Genomic DNA, 22,185 nt, shown 5'->3' on the forward strand with positions numbered 1-22,185 from the left:
CATATAAGATAATGCAAAATTGCACCTCTATTTCCGTTGGCAGTAAAAGAAAGTGAGAAACATACATATGATGGAATGAAAATTTGTCTTTATTCTTTAACTTTGTGTTTGGATGAAGCATTTCAATAATACTGAGAAATTGAAATGCATTGTATTTGAATTGTTTGCAATTAAATTCACTTAATTTTCTAAATAACTTGTTTGGATAATGAAATTAAAATACCTTACATTTCAATTTTTTGTTTGGATAAAATAATTGATTTTCTTGTGAAATAATTCCATTTTATCAATATTTATTTTAGGCTTAATTATGTTTTGAGTTCATGATAAATTTGGAAACGGATCGGTCAGACTTGTCGGGTCAACAGGTCGGTCGGGTCGTTGGGCCTACCCGACATGTCTGGGTCGTCAGGCCCGCCCGACACCTCTAGGTCGTCTGACCCACCAAACCAGTGTGGGTTGTTGGGCTCGTCCGTCCTGCTTGGGTCATCGGACCTGCCAACCCATATTGGTTGTCTGGTCGGTTCAACCTGTCTTTGTCTTTGAGCCCACCCGACTCGTTTGGGTCGTCAGGCCCACCCGACCCATTTATGTCGTAGGGCTAGTGAGGTATGTCTGGACTGTTGGACTAGCCCGACACATCTTGGTCGTCGAGCCTACCTGGGTGGTGTGGGTTGTCAGGCTTGACCGACCTATTTGAGTTGTCAAGCCCGCCCGATCCATATGTGTCATCAAGTCACCCATGTTCGTCTGGGTCGCCGGACCCGCCCGACTTGTCTGGGTCGTCAGGCCCGCCTGACCCGTTTGGGTCATCAGACCCGCTCGACCCGTCTGGATCGTCGGGTTTGTCGGGTCTGTTTGGGTTGAGTTCAAAGTGCGAGGTTGAGTGAGAAGAATTTCAAATTACACCTTTTTTTAGGGTATTTGAATTTCTTCTAATTTAACTAATTGAAATACTTCAAAAAAATGCATGCATTTTAAATGCTTTTTAATTTCTCTATCCAAACAAAACATTTCATTACAAAGAATTTCAAATTCTCCAAATAAATGAATTACCCTCTTGAATTGCCTTATTCAAACAAACCATTACATTGTGTTTGGATGGAGCATTTCAACAATGCTTAGAAATTAAAATACTTTGTATTTGAATTGCTTGTAATTAAATTCCATTCATTCTTTAAATAACTTGTTTGGATAAGAAAATTAAAATACCTTACATTTCAATTTCTTGTTTGGAAAAAAATTGAATTTATTGTGAGATAAAATTTAATTTTATTAATATTTATTTCACGCTTAATTATGTTTTGAGTTCATGATAAATTTGGAAACATGCTCGACAACCCAGATGGGTCGGGCAAACCCAACTACGCAACCGGATTGGTTAGACCCGATGACCCACCCGAGCTGGACTGACTGGGAAGCCCAGACAGGTTGGGTGGCCCGGACGAGTCCGAATACCCGGACGAGTCCGAATACCCGGACGAGTCCAAATACTCGGACGGGTTCGACGACCCGGACAGGCCCGTACACCCAGACGAGCCCGAAGACTTGGACGTGTCTGTTATGACTTTGGCAAGTGTACCAAGTCGTGCAAGTAATAAAAATGGTAAGTCCAAGTATCGTTTTCCCACGGGAATTGCGTTTGTTTAGTTAACTAGGTGTACTTACTAATTTAAGCGTTGAATGTAACCATTGATTAATTCGAAACAAGTGAAAACATAAGGATTTCTAAACTTTAAAGTGATAAAATACCAAGGCAAAGACTCATTGGGGTTGGAATTCATGACCAAAACTCTAAGCAAGCACCTCACAATATAAATCTCTCATCTACTCAAGCATTGACATCAAAGGTATTCAATCCCTAATCCCTTAGGGGTATGTTTTGAACTTTTATGTAAAAATTACTAATCCCTTAGAGGTTTAAACACAAAAGACACATTAAAAACGATGTCTAGAATGACCAAAAGCTTTGGTCTATGTCTAGAACCAAATCTTTAGGTTGTTCTATCCATGTCTAGGGTTCCAAAACACTTTCCAATGACTAGATACCACCCAAAACGCATAGATATTCCATCATGCACGAAAATAATTTAGATAGAACACAAAAACAGTGAAAGAGATTCTATTGCATAGATGAAACTATAACGAGTTTAGGTACATTACATCCAACCCCAATGAGATGGAGTTTAGCTACTCCTATACATCTAGAGCACAAATGGAGTTGAAATGGTAGAATGGATGAAGAAAGATTGATCCTTTAAGCTCCAGAAATGTCTCTGCCTTCGTTTTGAGTTCCAGCAGTGTTCCTCCCACCAAAAACTGTCTTTCTATTCGAGTCTCGACACTTTTAATGTTTGAGCAAAAAGATAAACTCGCTGGGCCAACATTCATTCTCGCTGGGCTAGAGAGCCTTCCTCGCTGGGCTAGTGAGTCTGGTTCGCTGGGCTAGTGAGTCTGGTTAGCTGGGCGAGTACATCCAGCTAGCTGGGCTAATGGCTCCAGGCAGCAACTAGTGAATTTTTCTCCAATCTTCCATTCTTTTCTACAAAAGTCCACAAACATCAAAGTAAACATGTTTTTGAAATAAATAACAAAATCCTAAATTCTTTCATGAGATTAACACAAAAATACATGAATAAAAGACAATTAAGAGGTTCTAAGAAGTGTAAACAATAGGTAATTATCACACTTATCAACTCTCCCAAACTTGAATTTTTTCATGTCCTCATGGAAAGAAAAACTATCAAAACAGCAAAGAGAAGCAAGGCTAGCCTGATCAACAAAAAGAGAAGCATATGATATCAACTCACACTATCCTTATCACAAAATAGAGAAAATTCTTTTGCATTTCAAAGAGTGAACATGGAATGGTGCTTTTATCAACACAAATCCTTAAACCAGAATGATATATGGCACACAGGAAAGAGAATCATCACAGCTTTCACCATGGTAGTGTTTCACTCAACTAACAAGTGTTTAAACAACTCGAACTCAGCATGTCAGAAAACTACTTCATCAACCTTTGCACTTCATCTCAAAAACACTTCACACAACTTGATTTAGATCAAAAGGTCTTTAAGGGTTGTAGCTTGGCTTGGCTAGAAGAAACATGGTTTTTCTTGGATTCAAAGACACCAAATGAGAAGAAGAGAACAAAAATATGCATAAATCATTCATCAACATCCTCTACCTTCATATAAAAAAATAGGCTCCCATATCCTTCTAACCTCATTTTTATCTGTAGCAACCTCTTTGCTTGCCTTTTTCTTTTGTTCATTCATTTTCTTTTTCTTTTTCTTTTTCTCTCTTTTTTCTTTGATAAAGATATTCAAACATTACTAAGAGGCATTCTTAACCAATTCACCCCTTACTTTTTCACACAATCTTCCCCCAAACTTAATCCCAACTTATACCCTCATAACATACTATTTGTTCTCTTCTTCTAGGGTGTGGGTAAAGATGTATTTCTCTTTATAGGCTTAGGGGTCACAAAAATAACAAAGCTCAAAAGGTTTACAAAAGATCAAAGTCAAGCATCAAGGGTGGCTATTTGGCCAAGTAGCTATGTAACATAAAAAAACAAAGAAGTGCCTTTCTCATATCTAATCAAGTGTGTATGTGCATTTACAAGAATCATGCAAAACTCAAATCCATAGCAACAACAGCTTTCTCACATACACTCCCAAACACATTCTCACAATTCTCACCATTCAATCCCCTGGTCATAATCACACAAGGTTAAGGAATTAATCAAATTGCAACCACGTCCACATTCTCACTCTTGGATTTGCAAGCAAAATGCTCAAGATCATGCAAGGATAACATGAAAAGACATCAAAGCTCCCAATGCCAACAACAAAATAAGGCATCCAAAACAAGGCTGGCCAACAAAATTATGAGAAAAAGAGAATTAGTTCAACTATCAAGCAAGTGTTCCACCCTAAAACAAGGTACTGAAAGCAAAAACTAAATAAACAGCTGACTAATAACACAAACTAAAACACTAAAAAAAAAAAAAAAAAAAAAACCAACAAAAACACCAATCAAAGTACTCCAGACTGCATCAGGGTCCTCCCTGCTCTTCTTCTTCAGCATCAGGGTCCTCCTGACCTCCTTCTTCTGCATCAGGATCATCATCAGCAGCAATAGTACCTCCCCCCCACTGAGACTCAGGCCTGCCCACAGGCCAAGGAATGCGTGCCTCAAACTGTGCTCCTGTCATGATAAGATCATCTGGAAAATCTGGAACACCTAGAGACAAATGGTGCATGCTATCTATGATGTTGACTTGGCCTTGCCGAAGTGCTTGATGACCCAGCCACATGTCCTCCTGTCTTGCAAACATTTTGGTCATGGCTGCTTGGAAGGATGCCTCGAAAGTGGAGGAAGGATCATGTGTGGACTGAGAGGAAGAGGAAGCTCGGGGTGGACGGGGTACTCGGGGTGGTGGTGCAGGTTCATTGAGTTCCACCCTACTAATGCAATTCTTCCTTATGAACTTTTTGTCTATGGGTGGCTGGAGGGAGAGGAGTACAGGAGTGTCAGCAATGATTCCCTTTTCCCTACAAAGAGTTGTGATAAGTGCAGGAAAACCCAACTTTACATTCTCCATGTCCGCAGTGTAGGCGATATCCTGAGAAATGTGGGCCCCCACGTCCATGTCCATACCTGTTACAAGCCCATAAATGAGATAAGATCTCATTAAGTTAAGATCTGAAGTATGAGTGTTGGGGCTTAGGTTGGTGTAGGAGAAGGCACTCCACATTTGTGCCAATGAGGTTAGATGCTTCCGGAGAATGCGGATGGGATTGCCATTGACGCCCAACATGTAAGTATGACCCAGGGTGCACAAAGCTGAGGCAATTGCATCATGATCCTTGTGAGCACTTGAGAATTCACTAAATGGAGTTACGTGGCCCGCAGGAGGTGATGCCGTCCTCAAAAAGGTATTGATTGTCTTCCTGTCATATTTTATCAGCTTCCCCCGCACCCTACATTGACGGGGACCATCCCTCACCTGCTGGTATGCGTTTGCATAGAACTCTTTTACCAACACTTCATCAATTTCATTAGGAAGGTCTGCTAACACCTTATGCTAGTTTCGCCTCTCAAGCTCCAAACGAAACTCATCATACTCCCCAGGATTTAATTTGACCTTCCTCTCTGGTATCAAGCTCCTGGGCATTATCTCGGCAAAGCGGTTGGCAGCCGTCTCCGAAGAGAATTTATGTTGATCAAAATTCTGCACCATGTCTGATTCCATGAAGTCTGGTTGGGGATTCTGAGAAGAAGAGCCTCGGGTAATTCTCTTCTTTTTAGCAACATGGGAAGTCTTAGGAGGAACCATCTGCAAAAAGAAGAACACAAAGCATTACACTACACAAAACTAGGATTACAACTAGAAGTAAAACAAAACAACACAATAAGAACAAACAAGGTTGCTGAATAAAAACACAAGATTACAGGGGTGAGCAAGCAAAACCAGAGAAACAGCAAAACCAGGTGGATTCGCTCGCTGGGCGAACAGGCTCGCTGGACGAGAGGTCTAAAAACTGGAAAACAGTGACAGGGATCGTCACTCGCTGGGCGAGCAGACCCGCTGGGCGAGAGGATCTCGTTGTACAGGGAATGCTCGCTGGACGACTCACTATGAATCAAAACAACCCAAAACATACAAGCACGCACCCGCTAGGCGAACGCAAAGCTAAACCAACTACAACTGACGAAAAAGGCACACAAAATGGACCAAATATCGAATACACACAAATTCAAGAAGCATGAACATGAAATCAACCAAAACAGAACCCTAACACTAATCTTAAACATCAAAACAGCAGCAAAACAACAACAAAATGAGAATGGAAGCAAAAATCACTTACTTGATGGAAGAGACAAAGAGAAAACGTGAAAGATGGAAGCAAAAGTGCAAAGTGTGAGCTTAGGTGAAGGTGGAGGCGCAAGTGAGCGAGGAAGAGGGAAGGGGAACGGCTAGGGTAAAAAGAAGGGGGAAAAAAAGATTAAAAATGAAAAGTAATAATGGGAAATAACCGCAGTTGCTCGCTGGGCGACTGATACCACTCGCTGGGCGAGATGCTTCGGAAATTTAAAAAGCAGGCTTGACCCAACTACCCGCTGACAGCATTAAATGCTGCGCAGTCGCTGGGCGAGTGGCACCGCTCGCTGGGCGAGTGGTCAGGTTTTCCCCCCAAAAATTCGAATTTCAAATTTTTTTTTTTTTTAGTGAAAGAGAGTCGCTGGGCGAGTTTATGCGCCCAGCGAGTAGCTCCAGGGGCAAAAATTCGTTCAAATTGGACAAAAGATTTTGTTGGTGCAGGGGTCATGCTCGCTGGGCGAGTGGGGGCTAGCTGGGCGAGTCTTCATAATTTTGGAACTGTTTTTCTGTGAAAAACCAGACTCGCGAAGCTAGTGGTCACTCGCTGGGCGAGCAGTGGCAGACCTGATGCACCCAAAAATTAGTGAAATTGAATCTACTAACTAAGAAAAACTCAAAACACTGGGTTGCCTCCCAGTCAGCGCTTGTTTAACGTCATTAGCTCGACGCCTGTAGGCTCATGCGTCATCTAGATGAATGACAGTGGTGAGGCGTTCAACCTCACCCCCCAAATAGTGCTTAAGTCGCTGTCCGTTCACAACCCAACTCCTTTGTGGATCTTCCGAGGAGGGATCCATCAGCTCTATTGCTCCATAGGGTTTGACTTCCTTGATGGTGAAGGGTCCAGACCATTTAGACTTCAACTTACCCGGAAATAATTTGAGCCTTGAATTGAACAACAATACTTGTTGGCCGGGTTGAAATTCTTTCTTAAGTAGCTTTCTATCATGATACATTTTAACTCTCTCCTTGTAGCTTTTAGAGTTCTCATACGCATTTAACCTCATCTCTTCAAGCTCCAGCAATTGGATCCTCCTCTTCTCAGCAGATAAAGAGGGCTCAAAATTCAAAAACTTCAAGGCCCAGTATGCCTTGTGCTCCATTTCCACAGGCAAGTGACATGATTTGCCATAGACCAACTGGTAAGGTGATAATCCAAGAGGAGTCTTCATGGCAGTCCTATATGCCCAGAGGGCATCATCAAGTTTTAAGGACCAGTCTTTTCTAGATGAAGCCACGGTCTTCTCTAAAATCCTCTTAATCTCCCGATTAGACACCTCGGCTTGACCATTAGTCTGTGGATGATAAGGTGAAGCAACCTTGTGCTTCACTTCATAGTGTTTCAAGACTTTGGCCAATTGGGCATTGCAGAAATGGGATCCTCCATCACTGATGAGAACCCTGGGGACTCCAAACCGAGAGAAGATTTGTCTCTTTAGAAACTTGATGACAGTCTTGGCATCATTTTTCTGACAAGCTGTTGCCTCCACCCACTTACTGACGTAATCAACTGCCACTAGAATATACTCATTGTTGAATGAAGAAGGGAGGGGACCAACGAAATCAATTCCCCAACAATCAAAGACCTCCACTTCTAAGATAGCTTGCAGTGGCATTTCATGCCTTCTCGAGATGCTTCCAATCCTTTGGCATTTATCACAGCTCTTAGCATGAGCATGAGCATCCTTAAACAAGGTGGGCCAATAGAACCCGGATTGAAGCACTTTAGTAGCTGTCCTATCACCATTGAAGTGACCACCATATGGCGAGTTGTGGCAATGCCACAGGATCCCTGCAACTTCCTCTGCAGTAACACACCTCCTCAAGAGATTATCAGCGCCAAGCTTAAACAAGAAGGGATCATCCCAAATGAACTGCTTTGCATCATGCAAGAATTTCTTCTTTTGCTGCCATGTAAAATCATCGGGGAGAACTCCAGCAGCTTTGAAATTAGCCATGTCAGCGAACCATGGCCTCTCCTGAATTAGCATAAGCTTTTCATCTGAAAAAGCTTCTTGGATCTCCTTCTCTTTGCATGTCACTTCCTCATTCACTAACCGAGAGAGATGATCAGCAATAACATTTTCACTCCCCTTCTTATCCCTAATCTCCAAATCAAACTCTTGAAGCAAGAGAACCCATCTAATCAACCGAGGTTTGGAGTCAGGTTTGGTCAACAAATATTTAATGGCAGCGTGGTCAGTGTAAATGGTAACTTTAGACCCAATGAGATAAGGTCTAAACTTCTCAAGCGCATACACAATAGCCAAAAACTCCTTTTCAGTTGTGGCATAATTCAATTGAGCTCCATTCAAGACCTTGCTTGCATAATAAATGGCATGAAACAATTTTTCTCGCCTCTGGCTAAGAACAACTCCTATAGCATAGTCGCTGGCATCACACATTATCTCAAAGTCTTGTTTCCAATTTGGAGCAATGATCACAGGGGAAGAAATCAATTTGTTCTTCAATATATTGAAAGCTTTCAAACACTCTTCATCAAATTCAAACGGAGTGTCTTTAACAAGGAGGTTGCACAAGGGTTTGGCAATCTTGGAGAAATCTTTTATAAATCTTCTATAAAACCCGGCGTGCCCAAGAAAACTTCTAACCCCCTTCACATTAGTAGGAGGCGGCAATTTCTCAATTACATCAACCTTGGCATTATCCATTGCTATCCCCCGAGATGAAATTTTATGTCCCAACACAATTCCTTCACGCACCATAAAATGGCATTTCTCCCAATTGAGCACAAGGTTTGTGTCTATGCACCTCTTCATCACCACATCTAAGTTCTTCAAGCAGAGATCAAAGGATTTGCCAAACACAGAGAAGTCGTCCATAAATACTTCAATGCACTTCTCAACCAAGTCAGCAAAGATGGCTAACATGCATCTTTGAAATGTAGCAGGAGCATTGCACAGACCAAACGACATTCTTCTATAAGCAAACACACCGAATGGACAAGTGAACGCAGTCTTTTCTTGATCTTCCGGATTTACCACAATCTGATTATATCCAGAATAACCATCTAAGAAGCAATAGTACGCTTGTCCTGCTAAACGTTCCAACATCTGATCCATGAAGGGAAGGGGGAAATGATCCTTTCGAGTGGCTTGATTAAGTTTCCTGTAGTCAATACACATCCTCCACCCGGTGACCGTCCTAGTTGGAATCAACTCATTTTTCTCGTTCTGAATGACTGTCATACCTCCTTTCTTTGGCACCACATGCACAAGACTAACCCATGCACTATCAGAGATCGGGTATATCATTCCAGCTTCAAGGAGTTTTAGCACCTCCTTTCTCACCACCTCCTTCATAGTGGGATTCAATCTTCTTTGTGGTTGTGCTATGGGCTTGTAATCTTTCTCTAACATAATCTTGTGCATACAATAAGTTGGGCTTAACCCCTTCAAATCAGAAATGTGCCACCCTATAGCTCCTTGATTTGCCTTAAGAACTTCAATCAGTTTCTCTTCTTCAGCTTTAGATAGAGAGCTACTAATTATCACAGGCTTCTTTGCTTCCCCTTCTAGGAACACATACTTGAGGTGATCAGGCAACAATTTAAGCTCAATCTTGTTTTGATCATCAAATTTTTCCTTCTCCAATTTTTCCACTTTCACATCATTAGGAGATATCTCCTTGAGCTTTTCTAGTTGTCTGGTCACTTCCTCCACTTCCGCTTCCTCATCAAGGGTCAACTCATCACATGCCTCAATCAAAACCCTCTCAAGTGGGGACTTCACATGCAATTGGCTCTTGGTAGTCTCAATCACTTCTTCTAGAACATCCACTCTAAAGCAGTTGCTATTATCACCAGGGTGTTGCATAGCTTCCAAAACATTGAAGGTGACAGTCTCATCTTCCACACGCACCTTGAGATGACCATTATCCACATCAATGAGCACCCTTGCAGTTTTCATGAATGGCCTGCCCAATATAAGCGGAACTTCAGTGTCTTCTTCCATGTCTAGAATGACAAAATCCACTGGGAAAGTGAATTTGTCCACCTTCACTAGCACGTCCTCAATGACTCCATAGGGGCATTTGATAGACCTATCTGCTAACTGGAGTGTCATTCTTGTGGGCTTCAATTCCAAATCTCCAATCCTCCTCATCACAGAAAGAGGCATCAAGTTTATGTTTGCTCCCAGATCGATTAGTGCTTTCCCAATAGCCAACTCGCCAATAGTGCAAGGAATAGTGAAACTACCGGGATCTTTAAACTTTGGTGGAAGCAACTTTTGGATGATGGCACTACAATTTCCCTGGACTTCGATGGTCTCTTCTTCAATGTACTTTCTTTTCTTTGTGAGCAACTCCTTCATGAATCGAGCATATGAAGGCATTTGTTGGAGGGCCTCAGAGAAGGGGATATTAATCTCAAGCCTCTTGAATATGTCTAAAAATCGCCCAAATTGCTTCTCCTTCTCTTTTCTAGAATGGATTTTAGGGTAAGGTAGGGGCTTTTCAACACTTTTTCCTTTATTCTTCTCTCTCTCACCCATTTCTTTATGTCCTCCTTCAACATTCTCATCATCTTCTTCAATGCTCTCTTCTTTTCTCTCATGTAACTCTCCACTCTCTTCTCCTTTTTCATCATCTCTATTTACTTTTCTCTCTTCTAACACCTTTCCACTCCTTGTAGTAATAGCTTTAACATGCTCTTTTGGGTTAACTTCAGTGTTAGCCGCAAAATTTGTATCGGATTTCTCCTCCATCCTCTTAGCTATTTGCCCCATTTGCACCTCCAAGTTACGGATAGCAGCTTCGGTGCTCTTGTGGTTGGATATTGACACTTGCATGAATTGATTGAGTGTGTCCTCAATCTTTGAAGTTCTATCTGCCAAAGAGGGATGTTGCTGAAATTGTTGAGGTGGTGGTCTATTCGAGGGTCCTGCTTGTCCCATGTTTGGGTGAGGCCTCCAACCTTGGTTGTAATTACCTTGGCGACTTGTATTACCCATGTAATTAACCTCTTCTTGAGATGTGTTTTTCATGGCACACTGCCCATTGGGATGATCCCCACCACACAACTCACAATTTTGCAACTGTTGTTGGTGTTGAGCTTGAGAAACATTTCGGAGATCTTGCGGAAGTTGAGAGAGCTTCTTCATGAGAGCTTCAAGCTGTTGTGTCATGATTTTGTTTTGTGCCAGTAGAGCGTCATGAGACTGAAGTTATAGAACACCCTTCTGTTGAGATTGAGCTCTCTCATTGTGCACTTCATTGTCATTGGAGGCCATATTTTCAATTAATTCTCGTGCTTCAGTAGGTGTCTTCCACTTAATACTTCCTCCCGCTGATGCATCCAACATTAACTTTGAGTGAGATTTCAACCCTGCCAAGAAAAGTGTAAGTTGTGTGGGCTCATCAAACCCATGAATGGGAGTTTTTCTGAGCAATCCCTTGAACCTGTCCCATGCTTGCCCCAAGGACTCATCCACGTCTTGCTGGAAAGCAGAGATTTCTTGTTTGCCTTTGTTAATCTTGGATTGAGGGAAATACTTGCCCAAGAATTTGGAAACCGCATCCTCCCAGCTAGTGAGACTGTTTTCGGGGAAAGAATTTAGCCAAACCTTGGCATTTCCCGCCAACGAGAAAGGGAATAAACTCAAGCGAATGGCTTCATCAGGCACTTGATGGATTTTTACTGTATTACATATCTCTAAGAAGGTGGTCAGATGCGTGTATGGATTCTCATTAGCCAATCCATTAAACTGATTACTTTGCACCAAGTGGATTAGAGCTGGCTTCATCTCCATATTTGTAGCATTCACCGTTGGTCGAGCAATACTGTTGAAATTAATGGTCCCTGTGAATGCAGCATAATCTTCCAACGTGCGTCTTCTTTCACCTCTAGCATCATCATGCGGATTTTCTGCCATGTCTTCATCTTCTTGATCAGATGAAGAAATGAGAGTTGGATCAGAAATAACAGTTGCTTCTCTAGCTTCCCTGCTTTGCCTTCTTCTTCTACTATTGTTTCTTCGAGCCGTTCTTTCAATTTCAGGATCAAAGAGCAAATTATCAGCTCTAGTTCTACTTCTCATGCAAAACAAGAAACACTAGAAAAGAGAAGTTACGCAAAAGGGTAAGTATATACAATTGGACTATATACAATCAAAAGTGTAAAAGGCAATAAATTAATGAATGGAATGAATAAGCCTAAATCGGTAAATAGCACACAATTTGCCTAAACAACAAACAATTCCCCGGCAACGACGCCAAAAACTTGTTATGACTTTGGCAAGTGTACCAAGTCGTGCAAGTAATAAAAATGGTAAGTCCAAGTATCGTTTTCCCACGGGAATTGCGTTTGTTTAGTTAACTAGGTGTACTTACTAATTTAAGCGTTGAATGTAACCATTGATTAATTCGAAACAAGTGAAAACATAAGGATTTCTAAACTTTAAAGTGATAAAATACCAAGGCAAAGACTCATTGGGGTTGGAATTCATGACCAAAACTCTAAGCAAGCACCTCACAATATAAATCTCTCATCTACTCAAGCATTGACATCAAAGGTATTCAATCCCTAATCCCTTAGGGGTATGTTTTGAACTTTTATGTAAAAATTACTAATCCCTTAGAGGTTTAAACACAAAAGACACATTAAAAACGATGTCTAGAATGACCAAAAGCTTTGGTCTATGTCTAGAACCAAATCTTTAGGTTGTTCTATCCATGTCTAGGGTTCCAAAACACTTTCCAATGACTAGATACCACCCAAAACGCATAGATATTCCATCATGCACGAAAATAATTTAGATAGAACACAAAAACAGTGAAAGAGATTCTATTGCATAGATGAAACTATAACGAGTTTAGGTACATTACATCCAACCCCAATGAGATGGAGTTTAGCTACTCCTATACATCTAGAGCACAAATGGAGTTGAAATGGTAGAATGGATGAAGAAAGATTGATCCTTTAAGCTCCAGAAATGTCTCTGCCTTCGTTTTGAGTTCCAGCAGTGTTCCTCCCACCAAAAACTGTCTTTCTATTCGATCTCGACACTTTTAATGTTTGAGCAAAAAGATAAACTCGCTGGGCCAACATTCATTCTCGCTGGGCTAGAGAGCCTTCCTCGCTGGGCTAGTGAGTCTGGTTCGCTGGGCTAGTGAGTCTGGTTCGTTGGGCTAGTGAGTCTGGTTAGCTGGGCGAGTACATCCAGCTAGCTGGGCTAATGGCTCCAGGCAGCAACTAGTGAATTTTTCTCCAATCTTCCATTCTTTTCTACAAAAGTCCACAAACATCAAAGTAAACATGTTTTTGAAATAAATAACAAAATCCTAAATTCTTTCATGAGATTAACACAAAAATACATGAATAAAAGACAATTAAGAGGTTCTAAGAAGTGTAAACAATAGGTAATTATCACACTTATCAGTGTCCAATGACTCGGATGGGCCCGAGGACCCGACGACTCGGATGGGCCCGACGACTTGGACACGTTCGACGACTCGGACAAGCCCGACGACCTAGACGGGCCTGAGACTCGAACGGGCCCGACAACTCGTACGAGCCCTTTCAAACCATCTGGCCTGTAGGAGTCGTCGGACCCGTCTGGATCGTCGGACCCGTCTGGATCGTCGGGACCGTCCGTGTCATCGGGCCCGTCTAGGTCGTCGGGCACGTTCGGGTCGTCGACCCCGTTGGGATCGTCGGACACGTCCGGGTCGTCGTGCCCGTCCGGATTGTCTGGAATGTGAGGTTGAGTGAGAAGAATTTCAAATTCCACCTATTGTGAGGGTATTTGAATTTCTACTAATTTAGCTAATTGAAATCCTTCAAAAAAAAATGTTTGCATTTGAAATGCTTTTTAATTTCTCTATCCAAACAAAGCATTTCATTACAAATAAATCTAAATTCTTCAAAAAAAATGAATTGTTTCATTAAAATACTCTATCCAAACACACTCTAAAGGTAATTTTGTAGTGAATTTGGTAACGAAGTTTGTGAAAAAATCGTTTAATGTAACATATTAAAAAAAAATTAATAGATATAAAATTTAGATTACAAAAATGTTTTTATGTAAAAAGTAATATAAATTGATATATAAATAATTTATAGTTATTTTTATAAATTTTATTGAAGGGATGAAATTATAAAAAAAAAATTATTTATAAAAAATAGTAATACACTATATTTGGTATTAAAAAACCTCGTGCAAGTTTGACAGAAATATACATCATATTAGTCAAGGTGTTACTATTATTTTGAAACGGAAAAAATTACTTCTATTTTGTTTCTTTGCATATATTTTTGATTTTAGGTTATGAAAACATAGAGATAAAAAAATTGATAAAGGAGGTCTACATTGGCTCCACATCTTCCTTTTATATATATTTCTTTTGGATCACAATATATTAATTAAATTACAATAATTTTATTAAATTCGTACTATTGTTAATCAAATTGATATGTAAATTAATATGCTAATTGAAATACGTTTGAAAACTATATAACTATAAAACATTATATAAAAATTTCCATAATTATTACCAATTTTATGATAAGATGAAACCAATTATTAATATATCTGTAAATATAGATCATACTTGATTGATTAAACAAATTAAAACAATTAGTTAAATAATACAAAAATATTATCAAAAATTTCAGCCGAGACATTCTATCAATTATATTACATAGTATATATCAGTAGATGAAAATTACTATATTTAGTATAACTAAAAAAATGAATAAATGTGATAAAAATACATGACATTTTAATTTTTTTTCAAGACTACTATACTAAATAAATGAGAACAATTATGACTAAAAATATAAATCAGTGATATGAAGTTGGTATATGGATTTGAAGTTAAAATTTGGAGTGCGAAGAGCAGAGAGTGTAGCAGAGGACACAGTAAGAACATAAGAAAAGAAAACCAGTGTTGAATGAAGAGAAGAGTGTTTGCTTTATTTGGTAATTTCTAAAACAAATGCAATAATCAATCAATTACTCAAAAACCAAAGCCCGCGCCCAACACGTGAAAATATTTGAATTGCTACGGCGCCGAACCGAACACACACACTGTCACACGCCACGTGTCCCTAACCACAACATCCTCTTACTAAAAACCATTCACACCCTTCGCTTCTTCTTGAGTTTCAAAGTTTCAATTTGAATCAGGATGTCCTCCTCCGGTGCGAAACCTCCTTCGCGTTACAGTTCCTACGATTCACGCTCCTCCACCTCCTCTCATTTCTCCGACCCTTCTTCTTCCCATGAATTCAACAACCCGAGAACCAAACCAGTTTCCACCCGCGCCCTCGTCAAGACCAAACCCTCTCACACCGCCAAGGTGGACCCCACCTTCACCACCATGGTCAAGAAGTTCATGGACCGCAAGCCCAAGTCTTCCTCCGCCACCGCCACCAGGTTGATTATTCCCTCCGACTTCATGGCGCAGGATTTGAAAAAGGACGCCAAGAGAGTGGCGGGCTTCTCTGCGCTGCAGAAGAAGCTCTTCGGAAAGGGCGCTTCCGAGAAGAAGGAGAAGGTTAAGGCCTTGACGGAGGTCAAGAACAACACCAGGACATTGGCCATGGTGCTCAGGAGCGAGAGGGAACTTCTCAGCATCAACAAGGAGCACGATGAGCAAATTTCTCACCTCAAGCAAATGCTTGAGGACAAGAACAAAGAGGTAAACAACTCAAATGTGTTTGTCGGTGAGATCTCAACATAGGTATACAATGCAATGTAACTTGGAGACAGTCGTAACCTCACGATTGATGTTTTACTTAAATCCAGATTTTAGTATTTTATAGGAATTTATTCTAGTGACTATATGTTCATGGACTCGTTGGATTATTGCTATTTGATTGTTACCAGACCAGCATATATCACATTCAGTATACAATTCCAAATTTGAAAACTCTGAGAGTTTGTTCTAGTGATTGTTATTGAGCTTATAGTAGTATGATTAATCTTATTTAATCATTATCAGATCATCTGTGGATGAGTGCAAACCGAATTCTTATAGTGTTGTGTTGTTTTTGGATCTGATTCAACCAAGGAAAGGGAATCATGGATTTTGATTTTGCAGGTGGAGAAGTTGAAGGACTTGTGTTTGAAGCAGAGGGAGGAGATCAAGTCATTGAAGAATGCGGTACTTTTCCCGGATGTTATGAATTCTCAGCTTCAAGAGCTTCTGGAGAAGCAAGGTTCGGAGCTTAAGCAAGCCAAACTGGTTATTCCAGCTCTGCAACAGCAGGTTTCTTCTCTCACTGGTCAGCTTCAAAACCTTGCGGAGGATCTTGCTGAGGTACACATAAATTGCATCCTTGTATGTTTGACATCAAATTGTTGTCATCTGTCAACAAATGCAGGTTATTTAAATTAGACACTGATTGAGGTGGACACCTTTCAGCTATACATGGTCATGTTTTTTAATGAATTGCATCTTCTTTTTATCTTAAATAAATGAAGAAAAGGTAGTATTACCTATTAGGAGCTAGTGTACTGGGACTTTTTTAGGGTGTTTTTGATACCTGTTTTAGAAACTGTTTTTAGTTTTCAAACTCAGCGGGTGGAAGGTGGTAAAAGGCCACAAGTAGAGGGTGGAATTCGAGAAGTTGGATACAATGAAAGCAAGAGAAGATGAAAAATATCTAACTGCATTTGTTTCTGGTTTTGAAAGTTGTTGTTTTGGAAACAATTTCAAAAAGTCGTAAATTTTGAATGAAAAATTGATTGTTGAGTAGACTGTGATTGTATTTCTTGTTTATTCTTTAGTTGTTTATATTTTCCTTTGCTTTTGTTAGGTCAAGGCTGATAAATATTCAGCCAAAGTAGGTCTTCTCGGTTATGGAAGTTCTCCGAGGACACCAACATATGCCCGGGAAGATGCTTGCAACTCTTGGGTAAGCTTGCAGTTAAACACAATACAACTGAAATTTCATAATCATAACTATATGAACTAAAGTAGAAATTCTTAGGCAACTCTGTTGTTATCTTTGACCTTACTGCTCAACAAATTCATGCAGGAATTCAGCTCTGATGACCAGTCCGATGACCTGTTACTAAATGATCTAAATCCCTGTTTAACACCGTGCAACGCCAAATCAAGATCAAAGGTGATTAACTTCTCCTATATTCTGTTCTAAAATTTCCCGTGTTCCTCAAATTGGTAATTCTTATCAAATGACTCCATTTTCTGCAGGAATTTGAGGGTAGGGGCTCTGGCTCTGTACTTGATGAAAGCTTATCCGAGGATGATGCTAAAGTGTATCCTGAGATAAATTTTAGCGCTCTTGATCACAAGTTTTCCAAAAGTTCTGACTGTTGCCATAATTCCAGCAAAAGAAGTGTCCCAACCAAAGCAGGTCGAAGATCTGATGAGAGCAAATTAGCCTATGGAGGTAGAAAGAATAGATTTGCATAAATAATCTCAATCCCTGCCCCTTAGCGGGATTTCTTATCCCTTCTCCCTGTTATCATCTTTCAGTTTTGTTATTATTATACCGTCAATATTTCTGTTTCAAGAACTTGGACATTGTCTCTTTGAAACATGTAAGATTAAATGACTCCTCCTCGTTGTATATTTGTGCACAAGGGCAGTGAATAAGGCCTCGAAATCCACATATCCTTAGAAATATTGCTCTAAAATTCGATATTACAAAGTACAAATTCCTACATCTGAGATTACAGAGAATAATCAGTCTCAAATTTTACATTTGATCTTACATGAGATTGCCTCCATTTACCCTGTGTATCGTTCGAGACTTTGTCCAATTACCAAATTTCTAAGCTATTTTCAGTAACAATAAATAGGAATCCATTCTTGGATAAATATTTCAACTAGAATAAAATGCGTTAGTATTTTAGATTAGACTTTATTGTGTACCAACGTTACGAGGCTTTCAAATTAAGGTTTTCTTGGTTTTGGCCGTGTACTCAAACTTTGAGACCCATTTTATATTTTGATTTTCCCTTTCCAATTATAAATCCGTCATTTTGTTTTCAAAAAATCATACAAATAAATTATTCTAGATCGCAATGCAAAGCACGGAAATTAACTAGTCTAGTCTCAATTGCCTATGGCTTTGTGGCTTCGACCACTTGAGAATTGAGCATAGAACATTACAGTAAACATGTAAATAAACCACATAAAAATGAAACATTCCTCTATTAGCAAAGCTAAGTTCTAATTTCACTTTTTATCAACCAAAGCCGATGTAAAGTGAATTATTATGTTTGCTAGATACCTACTTGCTATACATATAACATTCGTTATATATATAACATATGTAACATTTGACAAACATTATTCCTCCAGCCTTAGAACATCCCACGACTTGAAGCTGTCCTAATGATCTGAAACAGAGCTGACAAACAAAACAACAATGAGTGATATCTTCACAAAAATAACTAAATATTTACAAAGAAATATCCTCCTAACATTATCCAATCTTAACTAAAATATGATCTGCAATGTCATTATCTTTAAGTAATTAAGTTTTACCTTTCAAAGTATATTGGCAAATCAAATAAATTCTTAACAAGAAAACTGTGCATGAGAAAACAATGCATAGTATAAAACAAAGGAATTAACTCATCACCCGCATGTGAGTATTGAAGAGTATAAAAGTGAAATGAAAATTTGAAAGAAGGGAAAGAACATACAAGATCCAACGACAACAAAGATGAAGAATCCAAGAAGAATTGGGCCCACAGGGTAGCCTTTCTTAGTGCTTTCTGATCCTTTTTTGCTAATATTCCGCTCAAACCTTGCAATTTTCCTGTCTGCTAGGCGCTTTGAAGTAGTCTGTGAAATCAAAACCCATAACATCAAATCAAAAGATCAAAATTTCAAAAACAGCCTTCTTTATTCTGACTTCTGTAACACCAATTCCCAAAAGGAAAAAAAAAAAAAAAAAAGGAAAGGAAAAGAAGGACAACATTTGTAGGGTTCAGTTACTCCAAATCCAAATTATATGATATTGCTCCTATTTATATATATATACTTATTTTAATTATTTTATCAATTGAAGTTTCATCGTTCGTATTTCTTTCTACGAATTTGACGACCAAAAGAGAGCAATGTCATTCACAAAATTAAAATCATGAACTTTGTTTGTGAATATCATCATATATATATATATATATATATATATATATATATATATAATTGAAAAAGAATGTTTTTTTGGCTATTGATTTGATTAAAGAAGCTTGACGACATTAGAGATTACGCTTTTTATGCTGGTCTCTAAGATTCTTTTCAAACGCCTATGCAATTCAAAGAAATTAAAATTAAAACTGATATACAAATTACAAAACTCCCAAAATCTACTTTTTCTTTTCCCTAATAACAATCAGATAAAGGAAAGATTTTCGAGATAGAGAAAAGAGTATGAGAGAAAATCACATAGAAAGGACTTTTCTACAATGAACTGGCCACAAAGGCAAATAAGTCAACGGGATTTCGATGACAGTCAACAAAATAAAAAAAATAACAGCAACAAATTAATCAGAAACAAAAGAGAAAACCAACCAAAATTACAGAATAAATTATGAAAAGAAGGAGGGAGAGAAACTTTACCATAATGACAGTAGTGAGGAGATGAGAGACCAACCCAACAACTACCAAGTTTTTTTGTAAAACTATGAAACACTGAAACCTGAACACTGTTTTTTGGTTCTTATAATGAAAAGGAGAGGGGTATTTGAGTGTGGTTTGTCACGTACGTATGAGTGTGTCAGCTCCTTAAGCTGACTCGTGGAGATTAACCAAACACACCCTCTTCTTCTGCTTTGGGAAGTTTAATTATATGTTTCTCAGTTTTGGTAAAAAAATATAGCAAATGCTTGATGAGGGACGCGTTGTGTTACTGACTCATTAAATGCTCTGTAATTACAGACGTTATAATGGGTAATTGATTTAAGAGTTTGTCTTGTCAACGGATACGTTGCAAACGGAATTAATTCTCAAATAAATTCATAATTTCTGAAATGATCACGAAATTAAGTTTAATGATTTATTCAATTCTAATATAGTTTATTATTAACCATGTTTTGATGGTACTTATCCGAATCTGACATGTATATTAGAATATTTTATTAATAAAATATTTAATTTCTAAAATTATAATTTTATTGTAATAATTTTAATATATGATTTTAATTTTAATTTATATAATAATAATTATATATTTATTATATATATATATATATATATATATATATATATATCACGTATCATATTACTTTTAAAATAAAAACGTATTAAATATATATTATATCATATAGACGTATTATTTACGTGTATCATAAATTATCACTATTATTGAAAAATATGGTAAGTGTACACTTATTACATTATCATTTTTTAAACCTGTTTTTATTAAGTTGAAAAAAAAAAACTAAAGCATTACATCTAAGATTAATATCATGAACCTTATCAAAATCAATATTTTAATAAATAATAACATTACATCATTATAATATATATTAAATTAAATATAATTTTAATTTCTAAATTTTAAAAATTTAAAAATCAAAATATATTAAAATTTTAAAAATAAAGGAATTTTAAATTTGCATCAAATTTAAAAAAATAAAAATATAGTTAACCATGTATATTAATCTTGGACTAATTTGATATGAATATCCCCAAATTGAGTTTGGTTGAAAAAATTTTTAGACTAAAATTATTATTTGAATGTCGGTTTAATATTAGGAAAAGCAAATTGAAAACCAGCTTGCTAGATTGGAATGAACTTTTTAAGTAAAGTTTTAAAATTGCTTAGGAAGGACAAGAATTGTAGTAGAAAAACATCCAATTAGTTAACTATAGTATAGCGTATTAAATGCGATAATAAATTAAATAAATATTTTTATTAATGTTATTTTGTGGCAAACTCTATTGTATATTAATTATGATGTAATATATACAAATTAAATACAGTTGAACGCAAATATTAAATGCAATTTAATCTTTATTCAGTTATATATTTTTATTAATTATAATAACCTCCATTCAATATCTACCGTTAATTAGTACTCAATAAAAATTTCATAAAATATATTACATCTAGGGAATATTACATTTGACCATACTGTATAATATCGAGACCATTTACCGAATATAAGTTTATATATTTGATTTGTATTTAAAAAAAAATATTACAAGAGATTAGAACCAGAAAAAAAAAATTCTTGTATTGTATTCCATTTCTTTATTCGCCTTTTTAAGAATAAATTTACTTCCAATTCTTTATTTCCCTTTTTAAAATCAATTTATTTAAGCAATAATTATTTTCGATAAATAACTATTTCATTAAAAAATTATTGGAAAATTTGAACAAACATACCTCTTATTATTACTAAAATATGGTATTTCTTATCAAGAAGTCAATTTTAATTGTGTAGCATCATATTAATAGTATTTACTTTACATTATCATTAATTAATATGACTTATATATTTTTATAATATTTACATCAACTTAGTTTTTCAAATTTAAATTCTCTCTTCATAAAATCATATTATATTTATATCATTTAAAAAATAAAACTAAAAATCAAAACTTCAAAAAAAAAAATATATATATATATATATATATATATGCACTAATTTTATTTTTAACTAATTTCAACGTAACTAATTTATAAAACATATTCTGAGATAGAGCACCAAAATGTATATTAATAATTAACCTTTATTTTTAACTAATATTCAACATAACTATATATTTATCTATTATAAAGGTTCATCACAAAAATGCGTTTTATTACATTAATTTGGCACTGATCGAGTTTGATTAAATTTATTAGTTGGTTTAAAAAGTAAATTTGTGGCGCGTTTGTACGTCTGTAATGTAATTTTGCGTTTATTGACTCTTCATCATAAAAATAATACATAGACTATTTAACTTTTGTATATAAAACGCTCTTAATATTTTCAAACATCGTTAAATGCGAAGATAAATGGTTATCAGTACTGACAGCTTTTATTAGTATTTTATTATAAAACAATGACAGCTTCTATACTTGTTCAATAAAGCAACGCCAAAAAGGTCAGAGAGATTCGGGCACGCTCCATCAAAATCTCAAATCTGCTTTTTCTCACCACTTTCAAATTTTTAATGTCACCATATGTCAATAATAAAAAAGAAATTAGAAAAAATGTTATTATTGTTATATATATATATATATATATATATATATATATATATATATATATATATTGTATTATTGAGGGTGTATCAAATATTAAAGAGGTATTACACATTCAAAGTTAATCTTACAAAACACAAATGAATGGAACTAA

General features: G+C 37.1%; 2 protein-coding genes, 1 non-coding gene and 1 pseudogene across 3 annotated transcripts; 2 read left to right on the forward strand and 2 right to left on the reverse strand.

The window, feature by feature from the left end:
- Nucleotides 1-7,852: 7,852 nt before the first annotated feature.
- LOC146885908 (uncharacterized) lies at nt 7,853-11,953 on the reverse strand (annotated as a pseudogene).
- On the forward strand, nt 11,276-11,382 carry LOC146885909 (small nucleolar RNA R71). The gene has a single exon (XR_014996182.1). It is a non-coding gene; the product is annotated as a small nucleolar RNA R71 (small nucleolar RNA).
- A 3,047-nt stretch (nt 11,954-15,000) lies between the features above and the next one.
- Nucleotides 15,001-17,453, forward strand: LOC114187022 (structural maintenance of chromosomes protein). The gene is made up of 5 exons (XM_028075123.2): nt 15,001-15,556; nt 15,959-16,177; nt 16,677-16,775; nt 16,899-16,988; nt 17,075-17,453. The coding sequence occupies exons 1-5, from the start codon at nt 15,044-15,046 to the stop codon at nt 17,294-17,296; spliced, it is 1,143 nt and encodes a 380-aa protein (XP_027930924.1). The 5' UTR covers nt 15,001-15,043; the 3' UTR covers nt 17,297-17,453.
- A 469-nt stretch (nt 17,454-17,922) lies between these two features.
- LOC114187023 (uncharacterized) lies at nt 17,923-19,727 on the reverse strand. Its single transcript, XM_028075124.1, has 3 exons — nt 19,457-19,727; nt 18,538-18,679; nt 17,923-18,239 (listed from the first exon to the last, which is right to left on the reverse strand). The coding sequence occupies exons 1-3, from the start codon at nt 19,457-19,459 to the stop codon at nt 18,193-18,195; spliced, it is 192 nt and encodes a 63-aa protein (XP_027930925.1). The 5' UTR covers nt 19,460-19,727; the 3' UTR covers nt 17,923-18,192.
- Between the last annotated feature and the right edge of the window lie 2,458 nt (nt 19,728-22,185).

Source organism: Vigna unguiculata, chromosome 6 (assembly GCF_037176805.1).
Source record: "Vigna unguiculata cultivar grain cowpea cultivar isolate G323 ecotype 2 chromosome 6, ASM3717680v1, whole genome shotgun sequence".
In the NCBI taxonomy this organism is placed as follows: domain Eukaryota; kingdom Viridiplantae; phylum Streptophyta; class Magnoliopsida; order Fabales; family Fabaceae; genus Vigna; species Vigna unguiculata.

What these genes read in the sequence shown, in the direction of transcription:
- LOC114187022 (XM_028075123.2), top strand. Translation starts at nt 15,044, where the DNA reads ATGTCCTCCTCCGGTGCGAAACCTCCTTCGCGTTACAGTTCCTACGAT. An exon ending in TTGCGGAGGATCTTGCTGAG is followed by an intron (nt 16,178 to 16,676) that starts GTACACATAAAT and finishes TGCTTTTGTTAG; the next exon opens with GTCAAGGCTGATAAATATTC. An exon ending in ACGCCAAATCAAGATCAAAG is followed by an intron (nt 16,989 to 17,074) that starts GTGATTAACTTC and finishes CATTTTCTGCAG; the next exon opens with GAATTTGAGGGTAGGGGCTC.
- LOC114187023 (XM_028075124.1), bottom strand. An exon ending in CTTTGTTGTCGTTGGATCTT is followed by an intron (nt 18,240 to 18,537) that starts GTATGTTCTTTC and finishes TTTGTTTGTCAG; the next exon opens with CTCTGTTTCAGATCATTAGG.